The sequence below is a fragment of the Diceros bicornis genome, chromosome 26, assembly GCF_020826845.1.
Source record: "Diceros bicornis minor isolate mBicDic1 chromosome 26, mDicBic1.mat.cur, whole genome shotgun sequence".
NCBI classification, from domain to species: Eukaryota; Metazoa; Chordata; class Mammalia; order Perissodactyla; family Rhinocerotidae; genus Diceros; species Diceros bicornis.
The window spans coordinates 13,038,655-13,060,265 of record NC_080765.1 but is presented as its reverse complement, the minus strand read 5'-3'; the positions used below and the strand labels follow the sequence as shown (position 1 = coordinate 13,060,265).

Sequence of the window (21,611 nt, the reverse complement as noted above, 5' to 3'; positions counted from 1 at the left end):
TCAGGGAGTTCACGTTTCTTTTAGAACCAGCCCCCTGCCAGGACATCAGCATCTCCTCCCAGCTGGGCCACGTCCCTGTCACTTTGCAGGCAGGGCAGCCTCCAGGGCAGACGGCCACCCCCGTCAGCTGCTGGCTGGCAGACACTGGCAGTGAGCTCTGAGTGTGGTCCCCTCCCCTGCATAGCCTCGGGCTGCTCAGTGCCCTGCTCTCCTCCAGGAAGAGGCCACCAGTGGATCAGAGGCCTCCTGGGCTGGGTCTAGGGGACTCCAGTTGACGAGTGGAGAGGCCCAGAACTGTCGAGCGGTCGGGCTGTTGCACAGGCTCACATCACCGCCTCCATGTGCAGGATCCTCAGGGCCTCAGAGATCTGGGCGCTGGTGTCCATCTGGCCATACATGCCCACCAGGAAGGCCCTGTGCAGCAACACGGCTGCATGCTCTGCAGGAGAGATGAGGACCCTGCCAGGCCGCACTGGCCTGACATCCCGGCTGCGGCAACCAGGCCCAGGGATTCCCAAGAGCTGCGGTCATCAGGCAGCTCAGAAGTGGAGCCTCATGGGGACGGAGGGCTCCAGAGGCACCAGGCGCCCTAGGCAGGGTTGGGGACGGGACTCACCTTGGCAGAGAAGGGTGTACTCTGGCAGGTTCCTGAGGGCCGTCTGCACCACCTCAAAGTCCCGGCTGCCCAGGCAGTACATAAATGTGGGCAGGAAGTCAGCCGCGATGCTGAAAGAGCCATGTGCTCAGGTGGGCACCTCCTCCCCGCACCCCAGACTCTGCCCGAGAGCCGCATGGCCAGGCCCGCCAGCCAGGACGAGCTGACCTGCCCAGCAGCCTGGCCCAAGGCACTAGGCAGGCCAGCGTGCAGCCCTCAGCCCGCGGGGCGTCAGGACACAGGCTGGGGTGCCGGGCTCACCTGGGGTTGCTCTGGATGGAGCGCAGGGCCAGAGTGAAGGCCAGGTTGCGGCAGGACTCCTCGGCCGAGCTCATCAGCCGCTGCAGGTTGGTCTGCGGGGGGGCAGGGGACGGGCAGGTAGTTACAAAGTGACTCTCCTGCCAGGGGCTCAAACCCTCAGGCTCTCGGCCTCGTGATGGCCAGTGGCAAGAGCAGAGAGGGCCTGCAGGAGACCTCGCTCCCCAGCCCCCACTCCCCATCGCTGGACGGCTCTGGGACCTCAGGGCCTGTGAACGGAAAGCACTCGCTCGCTGTCAGCAAGTTCTGGCCCAGAGCAGAGGGTAGCCCTGCCTTGGTTCCAGGCTGGACTGCAAGCATGTGGGGCAGGTCTGGTTCAGGCACGTGTTGTCTTCACCCTGCTGAAGCCTGGCCGCTAAGGGCTCTGCGGGGCTCATGGCAGGAATGAGGGTGTGTGGGCGGGCTTCCCTGCCACGGCCTCCGAAATGCTGTCCCAGTCCCTCCAAGTATGTGGCATGAGCTTCACATACCCCCACAGGAGAAGGCTGACGGGCCGGGCTGCAGGGTCAGCCCTCCCCGGCCCCCAGCCCACTCACCGAGAAGAAGCCCAGGATCTCGGGTCTCCGCCGGGACATCTCATCTATGTCACTCAGAACCTCCAACAGATCTAAGACAGGCACGGGCACATGAGGGCCAAAGCACAGCTGCTGGGCTCAGGGGTGAACCTCGGTCTCCCAGAGCGACCCAGAGGCAGGAGGGGGCAAGTCCCTGGGCCAGGTCCTGTGTAGCAGGACTGCCGGGCTGTGCTGCCCCTCACACCTGCCAGGCAGGGACAGACATCAGGGGCATCATGGAGACCCCTGGGTGGGTCCCTGGTCTAGTCTCTAAGGGGGCTCTGCCAGAGAGACCCCAGCTCTTCAAGTGCAGTGTGGCTGATCAGAACACTGGCACTAGTGCCTCCTGGAACCTTCTGTACCATCCTTAGCGCTTGGTAAGGCCAGGAGCCCCCCAGCACCTCAGGATGGACAGCCCCAGGAGTTCTCCTGGCTTCTCCATTCTGCTAGGCTAGCAACCCCCTACCGTGGGCGGTGGTGAACTGGGAAGTTTTCAGAGGAGCACACCCACCCCCAGGACCCTTCTCCAGGAGACCTGAGGGGATTGGGATCTGCGTTTGTACCACGTTCTCCCGATGCCTGTCCCGCGCCGCCCCAGAGTCACGCTGTGGAAACACAGCACACCCCTCCCGCCAGGTCGCTGCCTAGCCCCCAGGCATTCGTCTCTGGTGAGGGGGGCTGATCCCCGGACAGCACACACACTCCCAGGCGCCCTCAGCAACGCATGCACTCAGCAGCCCTACTCCGCCCAACTCCTCAGACCCTCAGCTCTCCCACAGACCACCGGGCATCTACCCACTGCCAGGCCTCCCTTCTCCAAGTGTCCCCACAACTCCAAGGGGCTCCCCGATCTTCTGCTTCATCTGGAGCCTGCTCCCCAGTACAACTGGCCAGCACAACAGCCCTCCCCTGCCTCAAGCCGCCCCTAGGAAGCCCAGCCCCTCTCACGGCCCAGCAAGGGCCCTGCTGCCTTCTGGATGCCCCGGAGTGGAAGCCTGGATGGCCAGGGCTCCCATGGAACCCAGGGCGCTGCAGCCGTAGAATGGGAGCCCACCACCCACGGCGGGGCCAACCTGGCCCAGCAGAGCCAGACTCCCAAACTCACCCTCGACCGTCTGGCCCCGGGAAAGCCTCTTCATGTAGGGGGCCATCTCAGCTGCCGTCAGAGGGGTAAAGAGGGAGACGCTGACCAGGGGCAGGGAGCCAGCTGAGCTCTCGTCTGCAAGACAGGAAGCCAGTGCTGTCCGCTGGAGACTAAGACAGCCCGCCCAGGAGTGCCCGTCCACGAAGGGCTCGGGGGAGGTCGGCCTGGAAAACACTTCACACCCGGGCTGCAGAGGCCGTGCGTGTAGGCGAGGCCATCTTCCAAGCAGCCCCTGGAATCAGGACTCCGGAAGATGTGGCCACTGCCTCGGGCCCAGCACGGTGCCTGTACACAGTGGGCACTCAGTGAACGTGAAACAAGAGGCCCACTGGGAGCCACCCGGGGGCCTCGGCACTCTTGCCTCCAGCCCCGCACCTGCTCTGTTCCCTTCCCGTGTGCACCTGCTGCACCGTGAGCGTGGATTTTCTCTGCCAGCCTGAGTGCAACCTCAAGGCAGCAGCCGTGGCCTTGCCTGCTGCAGCCCTGGCACACAGCAGGTGCTCGAGAAAGGTGCCTGTGTGCCAGACACTGTGCTAAGTGTTTCCACGGACTGCCAGGAGCCTCACCCAACATAAACAATTCGGCAAAACCGGGGCAGCAGAATGGCCACGAAGGGCCAGGAACCGACCTGCCTCTGGCCACTCAGCTTGCTCATCTGCCAACCATTCACTGTGCCAGAGCAGCCAACGGCCCCGCCTATGGGCACAAGGTCACCACTGGGGCAGTAGGGACCACAGGACAGAGACAAGGAACAAGAACAGAGAACAGAAAGGGACTCGGCTAGCTTCCCACAGAGGGGCAGGGGTGCTGTGTGGTCACGCTGGCCATGGCCCTGGGCCCACGACGCCCCAGGGACGCCCAGGACAGTCCCGAGGGCTGCCGTGCTGCTGGGGAAGGCCAGACCTGCAGCCCCTTCCCAGCAGAAACCCCATGGCCCCACTCACCCTCGCCCTCCTCATCCAGGCCTCGGTCAGTTCTGCCGTCCCTGCTGGGGAGGCTCAGCCCCGCGAGGAGGGACTTGAGCATCACCAGGTCACTGCTGTCAAAGGACAGGTCACTGGGGAAGAGCACAGGCTCACCGTGAGGACGCTGCCACAGATGGAAGGCGGGGGATGGGGAGGGAGGCGGACCCCGGTGACGTAGGGGAGCCTAGGATGCTCAGGAGGCAGGAGCCACAGTCAGCCAATAGAGAACGTCATGGCGCATACCTAGCATCTACGGCCACGGTTCTGCGGCCAGGGGTGGGAAGCTCCGGCCTGAGCCACCCTTGCCGCCCCCTGGGCCCGAGCGCTGCAGGCAGCATCGATTCCTGGCTGCCACCCCTGCCTCAGGAGCTCTCAGGCCTGAGCACCGATGTGGCCTTCCCAGCCACCTTCCCTGCAGCCCCCCAGCTGGACCCTTGCTGGAGAGGAGCCTGTGCGGGCCGGACACACATGTGCACACTCACTGGAGCGCATCGGAGTGTTTCTGCAGGAAGGAGACGGCCGCAGGGGCATTGTAGGTGATGTACTTGTGGGTGAACTGCACGAACTTGCTGATGAAGGGGGCCAGGTGGCGGGAGGACTTCCTGTAGTTCTGCAAAGGGGAAGCCGTGCAACGCAGTGTTCAGACCCTGAGCTGCACTGAAACAGATCCCTGTACCCCCATCCTGCTGATGTTGCTTCTCCAGAGGTCTCACAACGGACCAGCGGACACTACCAACGCCACCAGCTTCTGCTGGCCGCTGGTCAGTATGTTACAGGGCCCTCTTGTCCTTCACGATCCCCAGTATAGACAGGTAGACATCCAGCTGGAACTCATGACAAGAGGGGTCACAGGCTCGACAGAGGAGGCTGCACTGAAGCCCAACCGGGCTCTGAGCTGGATTATGAAGAAAGTGGGGTCTCCCCAGGCACATATGAAGCTGGGGGCCTTCCCAGGGTGACAGCTGGTCCCCAAGGCAGGCAGCAGAAGCTCCCGGATAGGCAGCCTGGCCCTGTCCTTGCTGCAGGCCAAGGGGCTCTGCTCTGCCGCAGGGGTCCCAGGAGCCCTGAAGAACCCACGTCCCGTGTCTGCCCTCACCCGACAGCCTCAGGCGGAGAGGGGGAGGGACCTGCAGTTCTGGTTATAAAGACGGGCCTGGCCAGGGCCGTGGGGAGCAGGAGGTAGACAAGCCAAATGGAGAGTGATTTCAGAATAGTGGGGGATGAGAACGGGGTCACACGACTCCTGGGGTCCCCACTCCTGGGCCTGGGGCCCAGGGAACCTTCCCTGAACCTGGAAGGGGCCCAACTGCCCAGGTTGTGGCATCTGGAGGGCAGAGGCCAGCAGGACAGGACGGCCTTTGCTCTCCCTCCGGAAGGCTGAGCATGTCACAGTCAGGTCCCCAACCAGGGCGGCACCCACCAGAAGCAAGCGGATGAAGGAGAGCAGACAGTCCCACAGCGCCCCCTGGTGCTCGCTCTGGAACACCTGCGGCTGCAGCAGCTCCAGGACGCCCAGCACGTGCAGGAAGAAGGTCAGGTGGTTCTGCTGCCGGAACTCCTGGAAGTTGAGGTGGGTGCGGCCGTGAAGGAGAGCAGCGATCATGGGCAGATGCCTGGAAATGACCGAGAGCACTCGTGGCCCATCTCCCCCAGGGTCCTCCTGAAGTCAGGTGTGCCCACCCAGAGACCCAACCCCAACCCCACGAGAAACGCTCAGCTCTGACACACAGACCATGCTGGGCCTCCCACACACATCACCGGGGAGCTCACTGAAGTGCCTGTCCCCGTTGGCAGGTCGGGGCTGCATCTCTAACAAGCCCCAGGTGACGCTGAGGCTGCTGGTCGGGGCGCACTCTCTGAGGGGCGGGGAACTGGCCTCTACCATTACGCCTGGTTCTGGGCTTCAGGGGGTGGCAACTCACTGACCCACCTTCTCCTGGGGTCTGCCTGGCCCCTCCCACCGGAGCCTCAACCTAGTCAAGAAGCCAAAGACCATCACTGCCCCTCGAGGGCTACCACTGCCTGGGCCGGGGCTCTGCATGCGCATACATTAGCTTTTAGCTGCAGAAGCTATTCTAAAGGAACACGCACAGTGGAGACAGGACCTGAGCACCCACTGGAGGGCCTGCTCTGGGTTGTGAGTGGGAAGGGCACTCTGCCGCTGAGCTTCTCCGCAACAGAATCCGCCCCGGGCTGCAGGCGGGGTGGGCCAAGGCAGTACCTGAGCAGCAGGATGGGGTGGGCCACTGCCAGCTTCCGACAGGCCATGTTGGCATCAGCCACTCGGTTCTCGGATGACCGGGAGTCGCTGGTATCCGCAAGGAGGGTGATAAAGCGGTGAATGAGACCGTCCAGCTGAGAGGAAAGGGTGGTCAGAGGTGGGGGAGCCGCCCACCCACAGCATTCACGCCTCACCTGCCCATTCCACATTGAGTCTGCTGCCCACCACTGAAGGGGCTGCGACAGGGCTCAATGGGGCAGTGTGCAGGTCTCTGGGGCCAAGGTCCCTATCCCCCAAGGACCTGGCATGGCCATGGAGTGACTCAGAGAAATCTCCCCCCAATGATTTCCGGGCACTTCCGCAGGTCAAACAGGCTGCAGCCAAAGTGTGCAGACTATCTCAAACACACAGCGTTCAGAGTCAATGTTTATCTCACAGATAAGAAAAGCTCTCAATACCAAATGCCACAGTGACACGCTGAGCTGGAGAAAAGCCAACACTGTACGTAAAGTATGATTTCAACTGTGTAAAACAATAAATAAAGACATAAAAATGGGAGGAAACACATTAGAAAAAAATCAACTTCTCTCCACTGTACTGGGAAGCAGGGAAGGCAGCAGATCCCACTCAAGGCCAAGCCAAAAGAAGGCGGGTGCAGAAGGCCAGCCAGGCCCGCACTGACCCCCTCATATCCACCCACGAGGAGTGAAGGCAGGTGCCACACGACCTGCACACATGGCAGTGTCGTTGTCCAAGCCCCACGCTGGAACCACCACCAGTGACCACCAGCAAGAGGATGGCAAACAAGCCAGCCTAGCTGCATAGTGGAATACCACACAGCCATGAAAAGGAACATGCTATCCACACGCATTGCAGCACACGAGGATCTCGAAATAACTACAGAGTGAAAGATGCCCAACAGAGTGCACGCTGTGTGAGTCCATCAATGGAAAACTCTAGGAAGTGCAAAGTAATCTGTGGTGACCAAGCAGCCCACGGTTGCCTGGGATGGGGCAAGAGAGAGCACTGCTAGGGACACAGGGCACTTCTGGGGGGATGGAGACGCTCACTGTCTCGGCCGTGGGGTGGATTCACAGTGCACACAAATGTCAAAACTGATCACACTGTGCACTACACAGCTCGTATGTCAACAGTCCCTTATGAAGGAAAATGTGGGGGGATGTAGGCAGACACCCTCTCTTCTCTGCTCCATGCCCAGACGGATTCTTTAAGGAGGGAAGATAATTTCGAGATCCTCTAAGAGTTCAGACAGGTGAGGGTGGTGGGCCAGGCCCTTCCCTCAGGCGATGAGGAGAAGGACTGTCGGGGCAGCCCTTCACCATCGCCTCCCCCCGTTTCTTTTTGTGTGTTTAAATCTGAAAAGGTGCATTTCTCTACTTCCTAGACAGGGTTTCTACCTCACAAGCAAAAGACAGCAGTGGTCCTGCAGCCTGGGCCGCTGGCCCCTCACCTTGCAGACGCTGCTGCCAGTGGCGCCTGCGCTGTGCAGCAGGACCTCGTGCACAGGCACCCGGAGCTCTGGCCGCTGCAGGTAGAGCTGCACGAGGAGGTCGCGGCAGCGCTGGCCCAGCACGCTGGAAGAGACCAGATTCAGGGCTGCTGGGGCGGACGGGGCCGAGGACTGTCTGGGCAGGGCTGGCACAGCTGCTGCCCCCCTGACGGGCCATGTACCCCTCCTGCTACTGGAAGCCAAGCCCCAGGCCTGGGCTCACTCCCACAGTGCTGGCATGGGAGGGCCGGCCTCTGGTCACGTCAGCAAGGGGACAGGCGGGGCTCCTGAACCTGTACATCGGCTCCTCACCTGTCGCCCCACTGCTGGATGCAGCCTGTCAGGTGCGCTGTCACCTTCCTGACGCTCTCGTCATCCCCACGGCAGCAGCTGAGCAGCAGGGGCAGCCGGGCCTGGAGGAGGCTGCAGGCAGCGGCATCCCCATCCTGGCTCCTGGCCTCTGCCTCTGCTAGGATCAGCTCCACCAGCCCGATGAGCTCTGGAGCCTGGACCCGCAGCACCAGCTCCTCCCGCCGCTTCTGAAACCAGCCACTCATGAGTTAGCCCCGGGACGGGACGGGAGGTGACAGGCTCAAGCATGTGTCACCCCACCCTGTGGGGTGGGGTACACCCCCAAGACCTGCCTGAGGGGTGCGCTGGTCCCTTCCCTGCCAGATCCGAGGAACGTGGATGCAGGCCCAGAGGAAGTCCAGAGAAGCAGAAGGGTCAAACCTGGAAAAAAGCAAGGAGTTCTGGCTGAGCACGAGAAGCTTGTCTCAGTTTTCAAACACGGAATACGGGCAGAGATGTGAAGATAAAACAGAGAAGATGGGGGAGAAGCCCTGGTGATGGAAGGTTTAGGCCATGCACGCCCCTTCCCGAGGAGCTCTCTGGTTACGGGCTCGGATCAGCCACTGGAGGACGCAGGCCACCTATCCCTTCAGCCCACCCATCCTCTGGGCTTGCCGGCCACGCGGAGGGGGCATTTGGCACCCCTGCAGCACAGCATGGACAACAGCCGTTCACATGATCCCAGGTGAGTGGACCGTTCCATCCCTGACCTTCTGCCCTGACGGTCACCCAAGGCAGGAACACACGGGCCAGGCAGGCGCTGTACCCCTAAGGATGCCATGCCCACCACAGAGCCCCCTTCCCAGGGCAACGAGAGCCCCAGTGGGTTGCCTGGCAAGCCCCAGGTACCCGAGGAAGCCAAGGGGAAGGCCCCCTCAATATCGCTGTCTGAACTCAGCTACCCGGGGCAGCGCTGGAGCGGGCAGCTGCCAGAAGGGAGCCACATGGCCCACCATACTGCCCGCAGCAAAGCCACAGGAGCCAGAGGTGCCAGGGAGGTGGGGGCGCTCACCTCTGCTCCCGGTTCTTGCCCAGCAGCATGTGGATACACTGGTGCAGTGTGGACCAGCTGGACTGATGTGTGAGGAGGGCCAGGAGGTATGGTCTGAAAGATGGCACCTGGGGGCCAGGATGACCTTTGCCCTGGGGTGGAAGGAAACCTGGGATGGTCCCCACTAGACCAACCAGTTCTGCTGAGTTGAGTCAGCGGACAATGCCCTGCTGGAGCCACCGGAAAGCAGAGAAACAGGGCCATTTCGAGGAAGACCTGGGACTCCTGCCCAAGCAGCAGCCCTGCAGCGTGCATACCAGGCCGAGGCCCAGCCAGCCAACTGCAGATTAAACGTGCATGGAGCTGAACCCATTCCTCAGACACGGGGCACACACACGAGCAAAACAACAACCCCAAACCAGAACCACCTCCTCCTGCTCACAGAGCCCTGGGGCGGGCATCTTCTCCACAGACAGCCAGGGGCCACGGGAGCACTGAAGGAGATTTACAGAAGAAGGGGAGTGGTTGCTGCTCTCGGAAAGGCAGACACATGTGTACTGTAGGGAATGCTGGGGGGACGGGAGGAGGGTCACTCCTCCCCAGCGACACTGTCAAGTGTTTTCTAGTTTTCTCCATGGAGAGACGAGCCAGGGCAGCACGGAGCAGGGTGCCCCAGCCCCTCCCTGCAGGGCCCTGAAATGGCCTCCTCGTCAGGGGCTGTGCCTCACTCACCCTCTGCTCACCACAGTGCCTCCGGGCCCCTCTGCAAAGACCTGAGCCCACGGAGCGCAGACCCTACTCCTACTCGCCTGCCCCAGGAACCAGACCTGGCCAGTTGTAATGACTGGCTTAGAGGGGATATGGGATCCATCTGGGCTGATGATAGTCAGGCCCAGGGTTCTGCCGGAACCAACAGAAAGAAACAGTCGTCCCCTGGAGGTGCTAGGCAGACACATGGTTTTGGAACGCCTGGGACTGCTGGAGCCACCGTGAGCATCACATCAGAGCCAGCACCCGCCACACCCAAGGCCAGGGCCGGCTGTCGGTCCTCAGCTCAGCACAGCCCACCTTGCTGCGGGAGAACAGGAGCCTCTGCTGCAGGTCTGGACAGCTGCTGATCACTTCAGGGTCCAGCATCTCCAGCCAGTCAACGAGGAGCCCCGAGCAAGGTCCCAGCCGCACGGCCTCCAGGCTGAAGGGAAGGCGGGGTGGACTCAGAGACGGCAAGCTAGGGCAGCTTATCAGGCTGGCCCTGTCCCGCCCGCTCACCTGCACCCATCAGCATCCTGCTTCCCCGGGGCTGGGGGCTCCTCCTTCTCCTGCAGCAGCAGAGAGCTCACCACCACGATGGGCCTCGAGGCCGGGAACACAGACGTGGCGGAGAAGAGTGCAGTCAGCAGTTCCTCCAGGTGAGGAGACCTCACCTCGATCAGACCCCGGAGGACTGTGGAGGAGACAGAAAAAGTATTCCACGTCATCCCAGCTTGGGAGGGAGACGGGTGAGCCCTCGAACTACCTGACTCTAGGACACACACACCCCCATGCCCCGTGGCCAATGGTGCCCCAGTGTGCCCAAACGGGGACCAGCCAGCAGCAAGCAGTGGCTCTGGGATCTCCCTTGGGGGTGAAGGGAGGCCGTGGGAGAAGGCTGCTCAACAGTTGGTGGGGGATCACCAAGTGCACGAAACCCCAGCAGCAACCCCAGATGAGGCTGGAGGAGCCACAGGACCTGACCCACTAGGCTAGGGTGGGGGCTTCCCTGGAAACTGCATTTTATTCTTCACAGGCCCTCACGTGGGGCACCGAGGAGAGGGACCCCTGCACGGGCAGCAAGACTGGGGGTCTTCACAGCGCTGGGGCCCCGAGGTACCTTTGCCGACAAGCTCGGGCTCCACACCACACTTCTCCCCAGACTTGAGGGTGGTGACGAGGGCCCGGACAGTGGAGCTGACCACCTCCAAGTCCCCACGGAATGTCAGGGCCTCCGCCAGGTGCAGGAACCCACTCCGCACTGCAGGAAAGTGTCCGTGTGACCTGCCGGCCTGGTTCTGGCCTCGAACCCTCCCTCCCTCCTGTCAGTCCACCCAGTCCAGGGGGTCCCTCAACTGCCAACTCACGGGAGATGCCCCTCAGTCCCCTCGTGCACTTTCCTCCCTAAGAAACCTCTCCAAAGCCCTGTCCACTAAACTTCTCAGCCACGGCTACACAGATGCCCATCCAGGGCCCGCAGACCTCCGAGGGCCAACAGACCCTCTGTGCTAACCAGGCCGTCCTGACAGAAGGGCAGAAAGCCCAGACCCCACCCCGCAGGGGCTGGCTGGCCCTCTCCGGTCCCTCACCATCGGTGATCCTGCGTCGCGCTGAGTACTGGGCAGCGAACAGCTTGAGCTGGGCCTGCAGGGGCCCCCCCTCCACGGCCGGGCTGTCCAGCCACTGCAGCATCTGCATGAGCACTTTGAGGAAGAGCGACGAGAAGCTGGTATCCTGGGGCACGCGGCGCTGGGGGACAATTGGTGGCACGTGGCTACGCTTGCTCAGTGGGGGCCACACCCACTGACCCTGCAGCCCGGGGAACACCGTCACAACTGCCACTCTCAACAGTGGCCCCCTGGGTGCACCAGGACCTCACAGAGATCCTTTCACTCCACAGCAGGCGAGGGGACCAACCATTTGCAACTTATCTTCACATGTTCAGAGAGAAAACATTAAAGAAATACACACATATACACATAGAAACACAAACAAAATACATTCACACATAAATGTAAACAGATAAACCAAATATGGCAAAATTCCTGAACCTAGAAAGTAGGCACACAGTGAAATCCATACCATTCTTGCCTTCTCTGCGTGCTGGAAAATTCCCACAGAAAAGGTGGGGCTCTACCCCAGCTCCGTAGGGAGAAGTTTCAAGAACCAAGAACAAAGGACAGCATCAGGACACCAGTCGGCCAGGGCCCAGGAAGGCCCAGCTGCAGAAGCCCCAGGCCTTGGGGGGACTAGGTTGAAGACTGAGGCCTTCACTGCATGGGGCAGAGCCCCATGTTCCAGAACACGCAGGGCAACCCCTTCTCCATGCAGCCACCCCTGGGCACAGGGCTCTGCCACAGGACACATCCAGCTCTCCACGGCCCAAGGACACACACCTGGTACTGGCAGAGCTGGCGCATCAGAGGGCAGGCGAGGAAGTGGTGCCGATGCATAGACATCACCAGGGCCCCGCTGTGCGGGGAGTTCAGCAGGGTGGCGATGGCCTGTAGGAGGCGCACCGCGATGCCCGTCACCTCGGGGCTCCCCTGGTGGACTCGAGCCAGCTCCTGGCCCAGGGCCTGCTGCAGTGCGAGGATCACAGGGCGGGCGCTCGAGCTCTGCCACCGTGGGCCCGGGCTCAGCGGGAAGACCTGGAGTGGAGCAGAGGGCAGCGATCGGGAGGCAAGCATGGCAGGAAGGCAGCGCCCTGCCCCTCCCTCCTCTGTGGGAGCTCCTCTCACTCCATGCTCCCGCCACAACCACACTCCCCTGGTCGGCCCGAGACCCTGGGCTTGAAGCAGCAAGGGACCAACCCCTCCCGGAGCTGCCAGGAGCCAGCACCAGGGGCCCAGTCCCCATAAGACTCTCCACCCAGGGAGGAGAGCAGTGGGTGCAAGGACACTGGATCGGGACCTGCACAGGGATCCCAACTCCAGACGGGAGACCACAGGCGAGCCCCTAACCCCACAATCTCGACCTCTCCATTTATAACCCAGGGCCCTGACCTCAGAGGGGCATGAGAGGACTATAGGGCTGGGCCTCGGGCTCCAGAGAAACCTTGGGAGAGAAGGCATGTGTGCGCACACGTGAGAACAGCGTGTACACGCTCTGGGGGTGTGTGTAAGCGTGTAAGTGTGAAAAGACAGCACGAGTGCTCTGCAGTGAACCTCGCCATGTGTGCAAGGAAGGGATGAGAACATCGCATGTCCACAGAGGACCACGGGCTGTAGACTCCATGTGCACGTGTGTCCAGAAGAGGCAAAGCTGCAGGAGCAGGGGCAGAGCAGTGGCGCCCAGGGCTGGTGAGATGGGGAGTGGGTGCTGAAGGGCACAGGGCTTCCTTGAGGGTGATGAGAATGTTCTACACTCAGGCGGAGTGACGGCTGCACAATTGTGAGCACGCTCATGCACTGTACGGCACGTGAATCCTACAGTGAAGACCGTGAACTGTAGAGCATGTGAATGCTTAACTGAAGACCGTGTGTAGTACAGCCCGTGAACCCTACACCAAAGATCGTGCACTGTACAGTTCGTGAACCCTACACCGAAGACCCTGAACTGTACAGCCCGTGAACCCTACACTGAAGGCTCTGAACTGTACAGCCCGTGAACCCTACACTGAAGGCCCTGAACTGTACAGCCCGTGAATCCTACAACGAAGGCCCTGAACTGTACAGCCCGTGAATCCTACGCTGAAGACTGTGCACCATACACTCCAGTGGGTGGACTGCACGGCCTGGGAATCCGATCTCAACAAGACGTAAAAAGCACATGCTGGTCAGCAGTGAGCCACATCTGGGAGGGCTGTGTGTGTGAGAACGGAGGCCAGTCTGCCTGTTTCCCATAACTGGACACAAGCCAGGGCATGTGCCGACTACAGCCAGTCCCACAGGGGCCGGGCCACTGCTGCTGGGCCAGTGAGAAGCAAGGATGGTGGTGGGGGTGATGGCACCTCTGGGCATTGCCCTCAACGTGGAACACATCTTACCAACAACCTGAGGCGGGCAATAGCATGAGCCCGATTGTGCGGAGGAAGAACCAGAGGCACAGGGAGGGTAAGTAGCTCGTCCAGGGTCCCCTAACCCCCTAACCCGTAAGCCAGGGTTCCGACACGGGCGGCTGGCTCCAGAGCCCTCTCTCAACTTCGATGTGAAGTTTCAGGGTAAAACCCCCTCTCTCCAGGCGGAAGGAAGGACTGGATGGCCCCAGGCAGGCCGTCCCAGGCAGCAGTACCTGCAGGAGCATGGCGGCCAAGTCGTCCTCGGGGCCGAGCACCCGCACCTGCGTCACAGCCCGGATCCTGCCCTGGCCTGGAGGCTGCTCTGGGCTGCTCTTGGGCTTCGGCGCCTCCGCACTGTCTGTGGAGAAAGGGGAACAGGCCTCAGCTGAAAACTCTTCCTGGCCGGCTTCAGTGGGGGACTCTGCAAACCAAGTCCAGCCTCTCCCAGGGGCCCATCACCTGGAGAGAAGAGCTGGCCCTGCAGAAGGGGCTGCACCCCGAGGACCCCTGGCCTTCCTCAGGCCTGCTGAGGCCTCTAAGGAGCAGGGCCTTTAAATAGGTACTTGGACAGCAGTCAGCGACAAACGCTTCCGCTGGGTCTGGGGAGGCCCCAAGTGGCCGTGTGCTGAGACAGGGGGAGGGGCGGTACCTCGCCGGGGAGGCAAGGAGGCTGTGAGCAGGGAATGGAAAGTCTGGCCTCCAGACGCTCCTCTCTCATGCTGAACCTCGACCAGGTGAGCCATGTAATCTGCAAAACAGCAGCCAGAGAGTTAAACACCTAGGCGACAGAGAGCAAATGCTTCCCCGTCCCACAGAAACCTACAGTGGGGACACCCAACCCAACGCTCCCATGGAGTTCAAAGCTTCCTTCAGACTTCAGGAGCTGAGCCACAAGGTCTCTCAGCAGATGATCAGCTAGCGCTGACCCCAAACTCCAGGTGGTGCTGACTCACGCTCAGGCCGTGCTGGCGGGCAGCAGCAGGCAGGGCCTATCCTGACCACCAGCCCCTCGACTTTCCTGCTCAAAGCTGCTGCCCTGAGAGCCATCCTGTCTGACCCCGAGCCACACGTGGGCCCAGGGGCTGGGCCAGAGCCTGCCGCCCACGCGAGGACCCCCAGGATCTTACTCTTGTCCATGATGTTCTGCTCCAGGGTCTGGGGGTCGTGGGCCACAGCCTGGTCCAGGTACTGGAGGAGTTTGCTCATGCTGGACACAGGGATGCCGAAGGACTGCACAAAGAGCAGCAGCTGCTGGGGTTCCAGATCCTGCAGGGCTAAGGGCGACACTCACTCAGCAACCACCGCTTGGCAAGCTGGGCCCGCAGGAGGCTGGCCGGGGCCTGGATGGCCTTGAGCCTTCCCTAGACCCCAGGCCCCTCCCGGCCCCGGATGGCAGCACAAGGTGTGACTGCTGGACCCTCAGAGAGGCTCACGGCACACAGCCCGCTCTCTGAGGCTGTGGGCAGGCCCTTGGCTTTTCCTCTTGCCTCTGAGCTCCCTTAGAATCATCAGTGGCTCCCCATAGCCAACAAGGAGCCCAGACTCCTCAGAGCATGTCCTTCCCTGTGCTTCCCGAGCCAACCCCAGTGCTCACCAAAGGCCTGCTAAGCAGCTCTCGTCCTGCCCAGGCGCTGGAAGCTGGGACAGGCCCTGCTGGCACGCCCTTCCTCCTCAGTGCAGGCCACCCAAATCCCTCCCCAGTCTTCCAGAACCAACCCAGCGGCCCCCAGCCCTTCCTTCCTCCCCTCCAAATTCTCTTTATCCCTCTCCAGCACCGACTGCTCACTCGGGGGCCCTCAGCCTCACCACCTGACTATCAGGGCTGGTGGGCAGGGTCAGTGCAGGTGCTGGTGCTCCCTGCAGAGTCCAGCACGGTGCCTCATGCACATCAGCAACTCCACAAACATCTGCTGAATAAGCCCCCCAGAACTCAAGAGAGCTCGCGGGTCTGTCCTGTTATGTGCACCAGCTACAACAGGCTTGGGCCCACAAGCAGAGGTGTAAGGCCTGGTGCACCCTCACTTGCAGCTCACCCCTCACCCAGCCCAGCCTAGCCCGAGCCCGTACCAGCGTCTACCAGGCGAGGGACCTCCGAGCGGATCATGCGCAGCTTCAGCCAGTCGGGCAGCAGCAGCGCCTCCTCCGACGTGTCCACCAGGAAGGCCGTGGGGAGGGGCTTCTTCTCTGGGAACCAGATGTCCAGCAGAGCACGGAACTCACTGTCACCAGCTCCAGGAGAGATAAGGGCATAAGCAGCAGGGACGGCTCAACCAGGCCTTTCCGAGCCGCGCCACATGAGGAGTCCCTGGCCCACACTGTCCCGATGCCAAGGCTGGAGAGCCAGTGCGCTCCCTCGTGTTTTAAGTGGGAATCAAGGCTTTGCAGGAACAGGGGAGAATCCCTGTGAGGCAAGCACGTCCTCCGGGCCACAGGCTTTGCAGAGTTCACTTATCTGACCCTCACAATCGCTGTGGCACCCCTTTTACAACTGAGGAGATGGAGATGCTAAGCAGCTGGCTGCTCCCCGAGGGCCAGGCCCCCAGGCTCCGTGTGCTTGCTGAATCAGCTCCTGCCAGCTCTCAGGCTCCATAAGGTCCCGCGAAGCCCACCAGGCCCAGGCCAACCTCCCCTCACTGTCCACATGCTTGGGACTCCCACCCTCCTGAGGGGCGGCCTCCTCCCCATGGCAGTGTCTCCACCTGCCTTCCTGACAGGGGTCAGCATCCCGGCAGAGCCCACAGGGCACCCATCCCAGCAAAGGGACCCATCCCTTCCCACCACTCCTGGACACAATCAAGTAAGTGGTGGAGCAGTCCACGGCGGTCAGCCGGGAAGGAGACAAGGGAAGGCTGCCAGGCCCAAGAGGGTTCAGCCAGCCGGAGGACCACCCGGCTCCGGACACAGCCCACGGCCAGTGAGGTGAGGGCGGCCACGTACCCCAGGCCTATGGAGGACCTGGAGCTCACTGCTCTGGGTCTCCGCATCCCCTCAACGGCCAGCCCCATGTTTACACGTCCACCTCCAGAAACCAAGAGTTTCACTGGCGGGGCTGTGAGGACAAGGAACAGCAGGCACAGGAAGGCGTCCCAGGTGCTGCCTGTGGCCATCTCACAATGACGTGACAGTGTGTGGACTGGGCAGTGAAGAGTCACTGGAAACCAGGCTCTCATTACAGACCATCCATTTTCAGGAGCTCAACAGTCTACAAGGTGCCGCCACGTAGAGGACATCGACTGCTTCCCCCAAAACTCTCGGAAGAACCACCTATCTCTACTCTACAGAAGGGGAGTGAGGCAAACCGGTACAGGGACCTGTCCCAAGCCAGGGTGGGCGCGGGGGCTCTTCTCATTTTGCACACACCCTGCCCGGAGGAGCTGGAGATAATCAGGTAAAGAAAAAAGCCTGCCCAGGACAGACCCTGGGAGCTGCCCCTTCCACAGCCCACACGCTGCTCACCACGGGGCGGCCCCAGTGTCAGGAGGATGACCATGGCGTGGACCACCAGGATGTGCATGGTGGCCGTCTCCCCACTGGTCCAGCGAAGAAAGACCTGGTCCTGCGACTCCGACTGGAAAGGAAGAGGGGTGAGGGGTGAATGCAGCCATGGCGAGGGCTCCAGGGCGCCGATTCTGGGGAGACCACACCCCTTACCCAGCTGTAGACCTCTTCCCCCTCCTTGCTCTTGCGCATGCGCCTCACGTAGCGGGAGAAGATGGAGAGCAGGGCCACCAGCACAGCATCCGACTCAGCACCGTAGGAGCGCTTGGAGAAGAGGTGGGACATGATGGTGGAGCGCTCCACGATGAGCCGGGCCACGTCCTGGGGGCACAAGCACGGTGTCAGAGGGCTCCCAGGATCATGGGAGGGCCTGCCTCCTCTTTTCACACCAGGCCAACAGCTGACGAGCCTGCGGCACCACCGTGAGGCTGCCCCCAATCACGCTTGGCACAGCCACACACCCAGCCAGGATGGCCAAGACTCAATGGCATGCAGCGTGCTGATGACGGAGGGAAGGGGCCCCTGGTACTTGGGACCCCCTCAGACACACAGGGACAGGACCCACCAAGGGGGCTGGGAGGAACAGGCAAGGAGGAACAGTTCAGGACTCCCTGGAGGGGACACAACCCGGCCCTGACAGTGGACGTGGCTGTCACCACCGGCCAGCACGGAGAGGAAAGGACTGTGTGGCCGGCAAGGAGAAAGTGCTGACATCATCCCGTGAGCAACAGGAGGATGTGATTCTCAGACCCAAAGTGGAAGGCCATCGACAAAGAGCCTGACACGGTTACTTGAATTCTGCGGCAGTAACATGAGGCACGCAGGACCCGAGCCATCCCCAGGCCAGCCGCCACACCTGAGACTCCGAAGAGCGAGGCCTGGAGACCCGGCTGTTATTCTGATCCAGCCCCTGGTGAGGAACCCCCAGTGACCTCTGCTCATCTGCTCACTCACTCATCCTACAAAACCTGGCCCACAGGAACCGCACTGGATCACCGTGAGCTGAGAAGAAGCCGACAGGAAAGCAAGGCCAGGAGAAAGCCAACCAGAAACAGCAGAGGGAGAAGAGAAGGGGCATGTGCCCCCCCAGAAGGGACTGAAGACCTGCTGCCACCACAGCCCAGCCCGCAGGGGCGGCCCTGTGCCTCACCCTCCCCATTCTGAGCCAGCGCTCCTGGGCAAGGCCCAACCACCCCTCGGTGCTTGGGTGCCACTGTCCCATCCTGGGGGCAAAGAGCGACAGGGGCAACCAGACCTTGGTGACAACAGCTACTCTGGCCCCAAGCGGCACCTGGATCTTGTGCCCTCAATGTCTGCTCTGGGTAGGTCACCACCGGGAAGTAAGCTGGGCACATGGAGCCCCACCCCTCTCACCAGGGCGGGGTTGCTGTGTGCCCCCCACCCCTCACCAGGGCCAGGTCGCTGTGCTGGCCCTGCTCCTCCACGGACGTGTGCTGGGACAGGTAGACCAGGTAGGCGCTGATGGTCTGTGGGTCGGTCTCCATGTGGATGGCCTGCGGAGAAGGCTGTGTGAGCGCGCTCCGCAGGGTAGCACGCTGTTCCCACCCTCCCAGCCGGCTCGCGCCCTCACCTGCTGCAGCGCCAGGGCGGTGGTCGTCTTGACGCTGTCAAACAGAGGTAGCCGGGGCAGGTCTCGCAGCAGCCACTGGTAGCCCTGCAGTGTCTCTGAGTCCCCTGAGTCCTCCTCCATGGGGGGCTCCTTCTCCTCCCCGTCCCGCAGGCTGCCCTCCGAGAGCACCAGTGACAAGCCCTGCAAGCAGACACGTGTGCTGGGCCGGGCCACCATGCGCCATGCCTCCGCCAGAGTCCACACCCGACCTTGGGGACAGATTCATGCCCTCAAAGCCCTGGGAGGACGCGGGTGGTCCGGCAGGCAAATGCTGCGTCCTGTCAGAGCTGCTACGACTCTCAGGAGAAAACAGCCGCGTGAGCGGCGTCTTTAGAAAACTGTCATTCAGCACCGATAAAACACAGCAGAACCAGTGATTAAGTCGTTCTTGGGGTATCCCACGTCACCACCCAGGGAAGGAATGCGAGACACGTGAAAAAGGGTTCTGGTCCTTGTAAATCCTACTAGTACCATCCCTTCTGTGCATGACAATCAGCTAGAAAAGAGTCTGGGAGTGAAGTATTCCTTTTCTCAGAAGAAGAGAGGACTGTGTGCCAGGGAGCAGGTGCAGAGGGACGTGCGGGCCTAGCCCCGGCCTCACCTTCATGGCCAGCACCCTGGAGGCCACCTGGGAGGAGCCGAGACGCCGCAGGAAGTAGTCCAGCACCTCACACGTGGTCTGCTCATCGGCCTTCGGGCCCAGCAGCAGGTCCTGCAGGCGGCCCAGGAGCTGCCGCTGCTTCTGCTGCCTCTGCAGGGACAAGGGGGACCCTCAGGGTGGGCCTGCAGGGCTGACAGGGGCTCGGGGCATCCGGGGGTGGGAGGGGCCAGGGGCTTAGGGACACAGACCTGCCGCTTCTTGGCCTTCTGCTCTCTGCTCTCGCCCTCCTCCTCCTCCTCCCCGGAGGTGGAGTCGTCGGCAGCATCGTGCAGCAGGAACTCGCACAGGCACTGCACGGGCAGTACGTCCAGGGAGCCCTCGCTGGACTGCACCAGGTCGGCCAGCCAAGGCATGGACTGCGAGGAGGCCTGGGCAGGGCGACGAGACACTCAGCTCCTCCTACCGTAAACCTGCCGCGGCCCCTCCGCCTGCCCTTCGAGCCCTCCTGGGGCAGCCCTGTGCCCACATGCTCATCCCGCTCACCCCGAGGCCAACAGGCCACATCTACCAGCTGATGGGCAGGCAGTTACCTGCACACCAAGGAGCTAGTCCTCATGCAGCCCTCTCATTCCAGCATGCTCAGCCCTCTTCTGGCTATGAGCCCACTGAAGCTTCTGGAAGGCTCCCTGAGCCTCTCCTCCCAGAGTGACAGCAGAGCTCACCTGCCTCTGGATGATGTTGAGGAGGAAGTCTGGGTTTCGGCTGCGACACAGCAGGTGCCCAAGGCGAAGGGTCTGGTTAAGGCCTTTCACTTGATCCAGGATGTGAGGGGGAGGCCTCCGGGGGGACCCTCTGCAAGTCCCAGAGGACAGAGTCTGTCAGAAAGCCACAAGTGCAGCGCCCCCAGAGCAACAGCAGCGGGTGAGGGCAGGGGAACTGCCTGCCTCCGGCCTCCCAAAGGCCGGCGGCGGGCCCTCTCTCCCCTACCCCTGCTGCCAAGCGCTCTCAGCTTGAGCCAAGGTCCGGCTCCACGGAGAACTAGGACAGCAGCCTAGGGCCTGGGCACAGTGTCTCAGTGCTGCTCCTCTGGCCTCGTCCCACCCCACCTCCCACCTGCCAGTCCAGGCTCGAGTTCCGTGTGAGCCAGTGGGAGGGGCTGGGGGCTCCATGCAACACGTACTGGGGGTCCAGGCTAGTGAGCTGAGACAGAAGAAGGCTGCTGCTCTCGGTGATGGTCTGCTTGGTGGAAGCAGCTGCCAGATGTCCCTCGAATGCCAGGATCTCCTGCTTCTCCCGCTGGGAGATCTGCAGCTCCCGATTAATCATCTCTGTCCGAGTCTCCTCGTCCGTCAGGGTGCACGGCGGGTAGGAGTAATTACTGGGAGCCACACAGGGAGGAACCGGTTACTGTGTCCGTCAGGGGCTCACGGGGCCAAGGAGGGTCACAACTCATAATGACGTCTGCCAGCCAGCACACAGCTTGAGCTGTCAGGCCACATTAGGGAACCCCGGCGGGGCCATCAGCAACGCTATCAAAGTCAGACCTCTGCGAGGGAGCCCGGCTACCCGCACAACGGCACGCTAGCTACCTCCAAAATCAGGCCTGACAGGTGTCAGAATCCTGGACCCAGCGCTGTGTCCGTCCAGGACACTCCACACTGGAATCCCCTCCAAACAAGCCAGGCGGCTCTCGCGCACACAGGGCACCCCGAGGCAGACTCGCTGCTTCCCGAGGCCCAGGCAGCTACCCAGGAGGCACGAGGGATCAGTCACCTTTCACGTGTTCTAAAATCTGATCGCTCTTCCTATAACTCCCACTCCTCTCAGGCCTGTTCTTAAGGCCCCAAAGTCCATCCACTGCGTCAGCCATAGAACAGCCCTTCAGAGGTGCAAAGGGAGCAGCTGTGTCTCCAGCCTGGGCCGCACATGCCACAGCCTCACACATTCGTGCACACACACACACACCACAGCCTCACACATTCGTGCACACACACACACACCACAGCCTCACACATTCGTGCACACACACACCACAGCCTCACATGTTCATGCACACACCCACACCACAGCCTCACACACTTGTGCACACACAGACCACAGCCTTACACTCGTGCACACACACACCCCACAGCCTCACACATTTGTGCACACACGCACATGGCCACACCCATTCGTGCACACATACCACAGCCTCACATACTCGTGCACACACACAGCCTCACACACTCACGCACACACACAGCCTCACACACTCATGCACACACACCACAGCCTCACACATTTGTGCACACACACACCACGGCCTCACACTCGTGCACACACGCACGCCACGGCCTCACACACTTGTGCACACATGCACGCCATGGCCTCACACACTCATGCACACACGCATGCCATGGCCTCACACACTCGTGCACATGCAC

General features: G+C 61.9%; 1 protein-coding gene across 2 annotated transcripts in view; it reads right to left on the bottom strand.

Moving 5' to 3' along the window:
* The window catches only part of INTS1 (integrator complex subunit 1), a 36,826-nt gene continuing 15,215 nt past the window's right edge, over window positions 1-21,611 (bottom strand). For both annotated transcript variants that reach the window (XM_058569430.1, XM_058569431.1), the window contains 30 exons: window positions 20,369-20,566; window positions 19,911-20,040; window positions 19,437-19,616; window positions 19,189-19,338; window positions 18,549-18,728; window positions 18,367-18,471; window positions 17,111-17,278; window positions 16,916-17,027; window positions 15,527-15,688; window positions 14,587-14,733; window positions 14,109-14,207; window positions 13,693-13,817; window positions 11,856-12,110; window positions 11,049-11,208; window positions 10,580-10,720; window positions 9,979-10,153; window positions 9,778-9,901; window positions 8,731-8,861; window positions 8,012-8,099; window positions 7,680-7,906; window positions 7,329-7,452; window positions 5,858-5,991; window positions 5,057-5,249; window positions 4,119-4,246; window positions 3,616-3,728; window positions 2,633-2,746; window positions 1,510-1,580; window positions 917-1,008; window positions 617-726; window positions 1-439 (listed from right to left, as the gene is read on the bottom strand). In XM_058569430.1, the coding sequence (XP_058425413.1) occupies window positions 324-439; window positions 617-726; window positions 917-1,008; window positions 1,510-1,580; window positions 2,633-2,746; window positions 3,616-3,728; window positions 4,119-4,246; window positions 5,057-5,249; window positions 5,858-5,991; window positions 7,329-7,452; window positions 7,680-7,906; window positions 8,012-8,099; window positions 8,731-8,861; window positions 9,778-9,901; window positions 9,979-10,153; window positions 10,580-10,720; window positions 11,049-11,208; window positions 11,856-12,110; window positions 13,693-13,817; window positions 14,109-14,207; window positions 14,587-14,733; window positions 15,527-15,688; window positions 16,916-17,027; window positions 17,111-17,278; window positions 18,367-18,471; window positions 18,549-18,728; window positions 19,189-19,338; window positions 19,437-19,616; window positions 19,911-20,040; window positions 20,369-20,566 (4,252 nt within the window). In that variant the 3' untranslated portion in view covers window positions 1-323. The remainder of the gene's footprint in view (window positions 440-616; window positions 727-916; window positions 1,009-1,509; window positions 1,581-2,632; window positions 2,747-3,615; window positions 3,729-4,118; window positions 4,247-5,056; window positions 5,250-5,857; window positions 5,992-7,328; window positions 7,453-7,679; window positions 7,907-8,011; window positions 8,100-8,730; window positions 8,862-9,777; window positions 9,902-9,978; window positions 10,154-10,579; window positions 10,721-11,048; window positions 11,209-11,855; window positions 12,111-13,692; window positions 13,818-14,108; window positions 14,208-14,586; window positions 14,734-15,526; window positions 15,689-16,915; window positions 17,028-17,110; window positions 17,279-18,366; window positions 18,472-18,548; window positions 18,729-19,188; window positions 19,339-19,436; window positions 19,617-19,910; window positions 20,041-20,368; window positions 20,567-21,611) is intronic.